Source organism: Fusarium redolens (genome assembly GCF_020744475.1).
Source record: "Fusarium redolens strain MPI-CAGE-AT-0023 chromosome Unknown BKA55scaffold_23, whole genome shotgun sequence".
Classification (NCBI taxonomy): domain Eukaryota; kingdom Fungi; phylum Ascomycota; class Sordariomycetes; order Hypocreales; family Nectriaceae; genus Fusarium; species Fusarium redolens.
The window spans coordinates 500,751-513,014 of NW_025763686.1; the positions used below are offsets into that span (position 1 = coordinate 500,751).

Here is a 12,264-nt window from a genome sequence, read left to right on the forward strand (position 1 = left end):
ATGGCGGGCAAAAAGTTTCCCAATGCCAAGGAATCCTGGGAGTTTTCTGCAGCATCTCATACAAAGGCCAACGCAACAAGAAACACTATCGTACTAGCGAACCGAGGTCAACGACTTACTTCAGGCCAATGCTCGGCTTACCTGAATCCCGGTACACTGCGCCCTCACTACGGGTTGTGTGACCCGTCCTTGAGCAACGTCAGCACGGCCAATCGTTACTATCTATCTTACTGTTTGTCACCTCCACTGTTCATTATTAAAAATAAAAGAATAATCCCCGCCCCTAACATTGGTGAACCAATCACTAGTTGCAAAAGGACTATGTCCACAGCTCGTAGCTATAGACCTACCAGGCTACAATCCGTTCCCGGAGCTGGTTTCGATGGGTGCTGAGAGCCCACTTCTGCTATATACGGTGGTGACCGCCGCCGCGGCTCACATGTCCAATATCCTCAGGCCCAGCGCCGACAAATGGTTTGGTCATCCACAAAGTATCAACAAATACGATTGGAGTCCGTCCCGACGAGCTTTGGCGGATGCCCTGGCGGCTAAGCAGAAGGCGCTCTACTTACTTCGCATGGCTCTCAGCGATGTAGATGTGGTAGGAAATGACATGGTACTAACGGCCGTGATTATGCTTGTCACGGCTGATATGATTGACTCTGGGAAACATGACTGCCAGGTCCATGTTAATGCTATGGGCTGGTTGCTGAGCCAAGTACCTCCAACTACTGGTGTTGGCGAGATGCTCAAAGACTTCATTATATCAGACTGTTATATGTAAGTTTCTTATATTGTATACATAAAAGGCGCAATCTGACTGACATGGAAAGCCACTATGTTTTTGCTTTGACCTTCATGGATCAGGTGCCGAAGTCGTTATTTGCTCTTAACAGGGCATTTGCCTCATCTGCTATGCACTATGCCGCTAGAAATAGCTTCATCTGCTGTCCAGCTGAAATCTTACAAATCATGTGGTCTACTGCAATGATTTTGAAAGACCAGCCTACACAACACGGTGCATATGGTACAACCGAGAAAGCATTGAAACTCATTTTTAACGCCATATCATTTGACGTGGTTTCGTGGTCATGTAACATTGAGAATGTGCCGCGAGGTCGTCAAGTTACTGACATTAACAGCCGGGCGCATTCAGGCTATACGCATCAAATGGCATGTTGCTTATACATCCTCTACGCAATTCCTTCCGTTAGAAGGATCTTGCCAGAAGGGACTGAGCAGAGTTTAGAGGCAGGGTTGATGTGCCATCTGCGTTCAATTACTGACGAGGATCCCAACTTCAAGACGTCGTTTTGGCCAACATTCGTTGCTGGCGCCCAGTCGCGGGATGCATACCAGCAAGTTTGGATCAAGGATAGAATGATAAGGCAATTGCGTCTCTTCCCGTGGGGTTTCTTGTACACCGCTATAGAAACTCTTCAACTCATATGGGAGCGACGCAAGGTTCAACCAGAGCTGAACTGGCTACAGATCTTAAGGAGCCCTGAAGTTAGCTTTTTGATAGTCTGAACTGCTCTTGGTTACCAAAATAAAGGAAAAAGTGAGGGAACACTTGCCAGATCCGTCTTTTTTTTATGTACCTGGTATTGGATTCACGGGCGGCCACGCAGTAGGTGACTCTCCTCTTTTGGTCTTGAGCGCCAGGTTAGCTCATATCTCGATACCTGTAGAAAACGTCTAGACACTACTTTTGCAATTCAAACGCCCTATACGATTACGTCGAGCAGAACAGGACAGACAGATTGAATCCACATTTATTAGATTATCGGAGAGACAGGTGCGCATCGACCTGCCTTTTCTTTTGGGCAATTTCGGGCAATTTCGGGCGGGGTCGAGTGCAGGTGGGAATTCAGGCTCAGGCGAGGATATGGTTGGCGGAAAGGAAATATTTCAAGTGATTACCCCAAACCCTAATTCGAAACTAGACTTTCTCTGCTCACGTCGGTACCTTACCCTACCCTCTAAGCATCGATTGGAGCTAGCATCGGTTGCCCTCCTTGACTAAACTCTTTCGATGTCATCCGTACTAGGAGTTTGAGTCCCGGCGCATCGACCTGCCTCAGGATGTTGGCGCCCCACGGGGCAACATAGGGCGCCACCACTCAAATGGCCTTTTCGTCACCAATCATAGATCTTTCTAGCATGCCCCTAACTTAAATCAGAACTCTGACGTGGGATGATCGAGTAGTACACTCGTCATGTTTATGTATATTTTACCTCTTGGAGCTCGAGCAGCCAAATATCGTACAACTCTTCTTCTTTGTTTCCGTGTCCATCAGATTCATGCCCATGAATTCTGCCCTATACAGAACATCATCCACTACAAAGATCCGCCATTATATTATCAGCCCGGTGATTCTCTCTGTTGTATCTCTGCAACACTTTTGTTCATTCTATATCCATCAAGCCATGAGTGGACAAATCAAAACACAGAGCATTCTGGACAACGCACGCATAGCGCCTGAAATATATAAGCTGCGCCCGGATTATCGAGCCCTCCTTGTACAAGCCGAGGGCATCCCTCCAGGGCCCAGCGACGCAGCTAGTGAGGCCATGTTGAGAGAAGCAGAGGAACACGTCAAGAGCCTCACGTCGACCCAATCCGTCATTGAGCTCCCCCATATCGCAGCTTGGCGAGAAGCTTACAAGGCCTTCGGCGCCAAGCCCCAGCGCACCCGCAATAGCCTGGAAGCCCTGACACTTCGTGTTGACAAGGGCGGTCTACCGCGCGTCAACCGCTTGACAGATATTTATAACGCTATTTCTGTCAAGCATCAGATCCCGTTTGGTGGCGAGGATCTGGACAAGTATAATGGAGCGCCCTTCTTGATTCGCGCCACTGGCAAGGAAGAATTCCACACTACGGCCAATGGACAGCCCTCGATAGAGCTAGCAGCCCCTGGGGAGCCTATCTGGTGTGATAGTACTGGCATTACTTGTCGTAGATGGAATTGGCGACAAGGTCCACGGACTGCGCTAACGGACGAGACTACCCGTGTCCTCTTTATCCTGGATGCTCTGAAGCCACTGTCTGACGAGGAGCTTGTTGAATCTGCTGAGGAACTCTGCAGTGCACTCAAGGCACTATCGCCGGCAGTGAAGGCATCTTATCGAGTTCTCAGCGGTCCTGCATAGGCTAGGTTGGCTAGTTTGATTCAGAAGGGGATACATAATGTCTGTATTGTTCACTATCCTACACTCTTTGTAGTTCTTTCCGTTGCTCATCTATACTGGTCAAAACCCAGAACCCGAAGCGTGACATAGACTGCTGATTACTGATAATTCCTCTCGTTTGTGAACTCTAAAAGCCACTTATCAAGAGTCGAAATAACCAGGCTCGATGGCTTCACAAAATGGGCCAACAGAATTGACTTTTCCGGGTGGAATGACACGGTTTGGTGTTGATCGCCGGGCTCTGATGCGGGCTTTGGGTCGGTAGACGCACGCTGAAAGGTCTTTCTGGCATCCATTGCAGACTGTCTGTCCATCACATTTAATCTTGCGTTTTCCACAGGGCTCGCAGGCTTTGGATATCATGATGATGGTTCTGTGATGGGTGGTGCCAGAGCTGGAGGGACTGCCATGAAGCAGAGTTCTTACTCCGCGACGGAGCTGTGCGACATTGATTCCCCACAAACACACTGCCACAGTTACTCCGTAACTCCGTAACTCCGTAATTCATTTTGCAACCCCGTAACTCCGTCTCCACCTTCGTCCAAGCCGATCCCGTCGACTAGCAGTCCCGCGCTCACACCCTCAATGAGCCAAGCTGTGCATAGAACTTCATCTTTAAAATACGGACAGATCTCCGGCCTCTAAGCACGCAAAATACATGCTGTTTCTTCTGCATAGCCAAAGCGGCCTTGGAGGTTGCCCAGTCGGTAGATGGGCTCTGTGTAGAGTAGGAAAAGTATCAGCGATATAGGCGACCCCTAAGGGAGTCTGTACTAGAGATAAGAGGAGGGTGTAGGGGTGTTTTGATACCTGACACAGGCCGATCGGCCACTTATAAGGGACCTAGCCTATCTAGTCAGATAGTTGGGCCAGCCTTATTGGCATAAATGCAGAACTAGCCTGTTATGCATACTGGTGTCAAAAGTACCTTAGATATCTATTATAACTAGGGTAGCTACCTTTTTATATATAAATGCCTCTTTGATATTATAGATTAAGGCAGTTATTAGGTTTATTGCTAATTATTTAGGGAGAGCTCTAGCTTATTATAAGTAGAGGATACTATAGTAAATAGCTGCCTATGCTAGATAGTATGTAATTAGCCTTTCTAGCCCCTTGCTGAGGTAGGAGAGTAGAGAGATAGGTTACTAAGCTTGTAGTAATGTAAGATCTTGGCATCTAGGTTTGGCAATTATAACCACTTCTGCCTCTTTAAATAGTTTTAGATAGTAGCCTATAGAGAGGTATTTTATAAATAAGTAGCAAATGTATATCTTAATAGTATGCTAAATGGCTTTAAGGAGAATAATAGTAATATTATCTAATCCAGGAGATATATTACTTATATTAATAGTTACATCTTATGCCTTGTTTAGAGAGATTTTAAGTAGAAATAAAATTAATTTAAAATAAGGGATTAGTATTTAAGGGTTTTTAATATTATTATTAGCAGTTTATTATTCTAAAATGGCTTATTAAAGTATATTAGTATTATAACCCTAGTAGTTTTATTATATATATCTTATACTTTTTACTAATTATCTTATTTCCTATTAAAGATAGTTAGTATTAAGGTTTTATAATTATAACTAATTTATTATAATTAGTATTAATTTACCTAAATTACTATTAATCCCTTAATAACCTTATTAATTACTAAGAATACCTCTAGTATATAAATTATATTTATTTATACTTTTATAAATTTAAACTTACTAGCTATTAATAAAACTTCTTTACCTTAATAAGCCTAAACTATATTATTAATTCTTAAAAGATAAAATACTATATTATAACTTAATATTATAGCTTATAATTTTATAAATATAAAATCTAATATAAACTAGTTTACCTATTTAAAACCCTAATTATTATATATTAATAGCTCTTATTTAAAATATATTATATTAATAACTAAATAGTAATATAGTATTAAGATATCTAGTAATACTAGCTTAATACTCCCTTATATTAAAAAACTACCTAATATAATTAAAATAATATTTAAAATCTATTAGATATATAATACTATTTATAATTTATAAATATATCTTAATATATTAGATATAGCCTTAATTAGAAATAATATTAATCCCCCTTAAAGATAAGATATTAAGAAAGTATTAAAACTACCTAAGCTAAAACCTTTTAAATAACAGGCTATTAATATAATTATATTCCTAACTTAAATAAAGGCTTATTTTTACCTATTTTCAATTAAATTAAATAATATAATAAAGAAAGTTTTATATATTATATTATTAATTTAAGGAAATTCTAAGAATTAATTTAAACCTATTTTTAAAAATTACTTAAAAAATAAAAAGATTATATAAAATTAGGAAATTATTAATATCTTTATTAATTAAAAAAACTTTAAAATTATATTTAAAAATAACTTTAAAGTAATTAATAAAAAATAATAAATAACTATTAAAATTATAATATATAAATTTAATCTTTTTTTCCCTTACCTTTAGCCTTATATAAGACTATTAAGCTTTTTAGCTTTTCTATTAATAGTTTAAATAGTAAGATCCCTATAGCAGGCTATTATTACAGAAATCAGAATTAGATAAGGTTTATCTGCCTTAATAACGCAATTACTACCTTAACCAAGCAGTACTAATACCAGCTACAGGTATTAAACTGTTAATTAATTAATTAAACTATCTAGCTAGGGCCTTTTTAATATAGCCTAGCTAATCTCTAAAAGAGGGGTAAAATATTATATAACTTTTCTATTTTAAGAAAAGTAGCTCCTTTAATTAAAATACCTTATTAATTAGTATTTAATAGTTTAATATACCCCCCTAAAGTATTAAAATTCTATTACTTTAAGGCTATTTCTAGTTTAATCTCTTCCTCTTATAAATTAGGATTTTATATCTCTTTTTTAAGAAAAGTAACTTTATTTAAGATTTTATAACTTTAATTAGTTTATATTTTATTAATTTAATTATTTATAAGTTATTATTTTAATTATAGTTTTTTTTAATTAAACTGTATTTTAAGGTTTTATATTATATTAGTAATTTATAATAATATTATTAAGTAATAGTAATATTAATAAATTATAATAATTTAGTTATATAATAATATAATTTATTACTAGGTATATATTTTATAAAATTTAACTTCTTTTTAATTTAAGAATTTTTATTTTCTTTTTAAATATTATAATAATTACTTAATATATAATATTTCTTTTATATAATAACTCTTTTTATTAAGTTTCTTATTAAGATTTAAGCTTTTTTATTAACTTTTAAGTAATATTTCTTACTTTATATTTAACGTTTTTATTTTTATATTTTTATTTATTATATTTAATAAAGCTTTTTAAATACCTTAGAGTTATTAAATTACTAGCTTAAATCCTCTTTAAGTAGCCCTTATTTTTATTACTTTATATAAGTAGTTTTATAGCTTAAATTAGTATTTTATTTTACTAATAGTATTATAGTTATTATTATAATAAAGCCCTTAGTAAAAAGGCTTTTTATATTACTTATAAAATATAATAAACTTAAGCTATTATTATTATTATTAAAGTATATATTATTACTTATTTCTAGGTTTTACTTTATTAATAAAGATAATAATATTATTAAAAGAGTTCCTTTTTACCTTACTTACTTAAATAATATTACTTTTAATAAAAGTAATAATAAATATTAGGAATACCTTAATATATATTATTATAAGTAATATATTACTAAGGGCTTTTATAAGAAAATATAAGTACTTTAAATCCTTATGTTATAATTTATTTTATTAATTTAGCTTTTATTTTATAGTCTTATTATTATCTTTTTTTATATCTTTTATTTCCTTAACTTTTACATAACTTATCTTAATATAATAAAAGACTTTAATAAAGTAAATAATGCCTTTTATACTTTTAAGCCTTAAGAGGAAAAATATATTAAGTTTTATATAAGTTTAGATTACCTAAAGTTAAAGATATTTAGTATTAGTAGTAAAAAAAGGATTAAATAAGTTATAAAATAAGCTATATAATTTTAAATAAATAAATTAGCTATAATATTAGTATATTATTAATATAAATAAGGGTTATAATTTAATATATTCTTAACTTAAATTTATAAGGATTTCTTTCTTAATATTATTATATTAAAGAAATAGTAAATTAATTACTTATTAATTATAATATATTATTAATTAATAAGTATTAGGCTATTAATTTTATTAAGTAATAATTAAAGCTTAAAATATATTTTTAAAGGAAATATAACTATTAAAAGGCTAAATATAAAAATTAAGTACTTTTTATAATTAATTTAGGCTTATATAAAATATAATTATAAAATATAATATTTAATTAATTAATATCTAAAACTTTAATAAGATTAGCTTTATAATAAATATAATATTAAGCAGTATAGTAATTATTAGCTTAAAAATATATAAAAACCTAAAATTAATTTAACTTAAAAATTAAAATTAAGTTATAGTAATTTAAATAATTAATATAAAAGGCTAAGTAATTTATTTATTTATTATAATTATAAATTAATATTACCTTATTAATTCATACTAAGAAAGCAACCTCTTAGCTACTTAGGCTATTATTATAACTTAAAATATCTAAATAAATACTAAGGTAGGTCTTAAGTAATTACAGTACTTTAATTAATATATAATTAATTAATTAATTAATATTTAATATCTTTTAATCTTTAATAGCTATAAATATTACTATTTAGCTAATTTCTAAATATATTATAAGGAAAATAATATTATTATACTTTATATATTACTTTATTTTTCTTACTTACTGTACCCCCTTAATATTAAGTACTTTAAGTTATAAAAAAAGGTTTATAATTAAGAAATAAAGTAATTAATTAAAAGATTTATAATTTATATTTTTATAACTAAGGTCTTCTTAGCCTTTTATATTACCTTTTAATTAATTATAACATATATAATAAGCAAATAAAACAGACAAGTAAGTAAAATAAAAATCCCTTATATACCTTATATACTATCTAATTATTTAATTCTTAATTAAATACTATATTTTAATTTAATAAAGAGGCTTAAATCCTTCTTATACTTTAAGCCTATTAGGCAGACCTTAAATTAAGTCTATAATAAGTTATAAAGATTTATAATATCTACTATCTTGCCCTTTATTATTAATTAATTAATAAACTAGCTTAGGCTAATTATATCTTATACTTATAGAAATTAAGTAATTTAGAGAAATAGGTTATAATTTAATACATCCTTTACTTAGATTTATAAGGATTTCTTTCTTAATATTATAATATTAAAGAAATAATAAATTAATTACTTATTAATTATAATATATTATTAGTTAATAAGTATTAGGCTATTAATTTTATTAAGTAATAATTAAAGCTTAAAATGCATTTTTAATAAAAATATAACTATTAAAGGCCTAAATATAAAGATTTAATTATTATTTATAATTAGTTTAGGTATATATAAAATATAATTATAAAATATAATATTTAATTAGATAATATTTAAAACTTTAATAAAACTAGCTTTATAATAAGTATAATATTAAGTAATATAATTATTATTAGCTTAAAAAGGCATAAATAACTAAAATTAATTTAGCCTAAAAACTAAGAAAAAGTTATAGTAATTTAAGTAATTAATATATAAGGTTAGGTAATTAATTTATTTATTATTATTATAGGCTAATATTACCTTACTAATTAGTATTAAGAAAGTAACCTCTTAGCTACTTAGGCTATTATTATAACCTAAAATAGTTAAATAAATAATAAAATAGGCCTTAATTAGTTAAAGTACTTTAATTAATATTTTATTAATTAATTAATTAGTGCTTATTATCTTTTAATTCTTAATAGCTATAAAAGTTATTATTTAGCTAATTTTTAAATATATTATAAGGAGAATAATATTATTATACTTTATATATTACCTTATTTTTTATATTTACTTTAGTCCCTTAATATTAAATACTTTAAGCTAATAAAAAAGGCATATAATTAAGAAATAAAGTAATTAATTAAAAGGTCTATAACTTATATTTCTAAAACTAAGTTCTTCCTGGCCTTTAATACTGCCTTTTAAGCTATTATAACTAAGATAAATATTAAGGGAGGTTTTAAAGGAGCTAGACTTATTCCTTTTAACCTAGAAAGTATAATCTTAAAGCTTAATATATAGCTATAGACTTTAATACTTATTAAAGAGGAGGCCTAATAAGTCTAATTTTAAACTTTAAAAACCTTAAAAATAGTTCTTAAGGCTAGATTATAATTTAAATACCTTTAAGGATAAATTAAAAGAAATTATAATAGCTCCTTAAAGTTAATTTTTAAAGCTTTTTAATCTCTTATTAAGGTAATAAAAAAAGTATATATATAAGATTACCTTATTAAAGGCTAAGAATTAAAAGCTTTAATAGGCTAATAATATACTTAGCTATTAGTATTAGGTAAAAAGGATATACTTATAAAATAAAAAGAATATAATTATATAAAGAAGTTAAGATTTAATTAATTAAATAAATAGAAATATATAAGTAATAGCTAAATTATTAAGAAGTAGTAATTAAAGAAGTTTAATATAACTAATAGTTTCCCCTATTTATATTAATAATACATTAATATTATAGCTAATTTGCTTATTTAGTTATATAGCCTATATTATAACTTAGTTAATCTTCCTTTTACTACTAATGCCAAATTTATAACTTTAGGTCTTTAACTTTAGGTAACCTAAACTTATATAAAACTTAATATATTTTTCCTCTAAACCCTGCAATTACCCCGCTTCTATCTACATTATAGTATAATATCCCCCTATTTTAATTACGCTCTTATAATCCAAGACTATAACTAGCCTATTACAGGTTCTTAGTCTTCTCTAGTACCTCCTTAGCCTACTACTAGATATCCTTAAGCTACTTATTATATAAGCTACTATTAAAGGCCTTATGAAACCCCCTCTCCTTCCTGCTTAGCTATATCTCTCTATATAGCTTCTTTTCTAAATCCTTAAGCTTTTATATTTTATATTTAAGGAAATCTTTATTAATTAAAAGGTTCTTATAAATAGATTATATAAGTAAGAGGATCTTATAACTAAAGATTACTATCCTAATATAGCTAGTATTATCTTTATTAAATTAGGCCTCTCTAATATTTATAGCTATTATATATAGTATATTACCATTGCCCTTATTTTGCCTAAGAGCTTCTTCGATCTTAGGGATTACATCATGGCCTTTAGTCAGATAAGGCTTATCAGGCCTAGGTGCCTGCAGGCTTCTTTGGACAGGCATCGTGACGGGGCAGCTGTGATGCTGTTAGCGGTTGCGGCCAGAAGAGGGAAAGTCGGGTCGGGTCGGATGACTTACTGCGTGATGGATGATTGAAACGTGGTATGCAGCAGAGGTCGATGAAAGAGTAGGCATGCGATTATGGCCTTAGTCTGTTATACTGAAAACTGACTTGAAGTATCTTAGCCTTTTAGGTAGGTTATAGGAAGAAGGTTAGGGCTAGCTAATAAGCAGGTAAGGCTTTTTAGCTGGCATATATATAGCTAGGTTTAGGCTGTAATTAAGGCAGCTAATTATAATAATTTAACTTAATAAAGCTTTGCTAGCTATAGGGGAAATAAATATTTAAACTATATTAGATTCTAGAAATACTTAGATATACCTTTTAAGGCTAACTTATAAACTTAAAAAAAAAAAAAAAAAAAAAAAAATAATTAAGGGTTTAATATTATAAGACTTATAATAAAATTAAATATAATATAAAAACTTATTAAGAAAATATTAAGGCCTTTAGAAATAAGTATAATATTTAATTTTAATTAATTAAATAGTTTATTATAGTTTTATTATAATTTATCCTTAGAGGGTTAAGATTTTTATTTTACTTACTTATTTGTTTTATTTACTTATTATATATATTAATTAAGTTAAATATTATAACAGGTTTTAAAAGAGCTAGCCTTATTCCTTTAAACTTAAGAGTTATAATATTAAGGCTTAATATATATCTATAGACTTTAATACCTATTAAAAAGGTAGCCTAATAAGCTTAATTTTAGACTTTAAAAACCTTATAAATAGTCCTTAAAGCTAGAATATAACTTAAATATCTTTAGAAATAAATTAAAAAGTATTATAATAACTCTTTAAAGTTAATTCTTAAAGCTTTTTAATTTCTAATTAAGGTAATAAAGAGAAATATATATAAAACTGCCTTATTAAAGGCTAAAAACTAAAAGCTTTAATAAGTAAATAATATATTTAGCTAGTAATATAAGGCAAAAAGGATATACTTATAAAATAAAGGAAATAAAACTATATAAAGAGGTTAGGATTTAATTAATTAGATAAATATAAATATATAAGTATTAATTAAATTATTAAGAAATAGTAATTAAAGAAGTTTAATATAATTAAGGGTTTAATATTATAAGATTTATATTAAAACTAGGCATAATATAAGAACTTATTAAGAAGATATAAAGGCCTTTAAAGATAAGTATAGTATTTAATTTTAATTAATTTTAATTAATTAGATAATTTATTATATTTTTATTATAATTTATTTTAAAAAGCTTAAGATTTTTATATTATATATTTATTTATATTATATACTTATTTTATATATAAATTATTATTACTTAAAATCTAATATTAGAAATATAATATTATTATAATTACTTCTTATATAATACCTTAATTTATATATTTATAATTATAATTACTATTAATTTTAAATTTTGAAATAAAAATACTCTTAGTATTAATATTTATTTTTATTACTTCCCTTAGGTGCTTTATAATATAGGAGAATTTACTATAGCAAATTATTATAAGACGGATTAATGCAGGTTATATGCAATAATACGCTTAATTATTAGAGGAAAGTTTTTAATTAAAACATACTTCAATTCATAACAGCGACATTTACGCCTGGCAGACTTCTGTTATTACATCTCAATTAAATCTTATCTGATCTTCCATAACAGACCCCTCTGCAGTTGTGTTTAGTTTTCTCTAAACTTTTTCAAACTAAG

General features: G+C 29.2%; 1 protein-coding gene across 1 annotated transcript; it reads left to right on the plus strand.

Annotated features, from left to right (window-relative positions):
- BKA55DRAFT_526530 (uncharacterized protein) lies at positions 1-3,156 on the plus strand (the record flags this gene model as incomplete). Its single annotated transcript, XM_046188851.1, has 5 exons — positions 1-151; positions 339-780; positions 834-1,509; positions 1,556-1,665; positions 2,331-3,156. The coding sequence occupies 5 exons, from the start codon at positions 1-3 to the stop codon at positions 3,154-3,156; spliced, it is 2,205 nt and encodes a 734-aa protein (XP_046043016.1).
- Between the last annotated feature and the right edge of the window lie 9,108 nt (positions 3,157-12,264).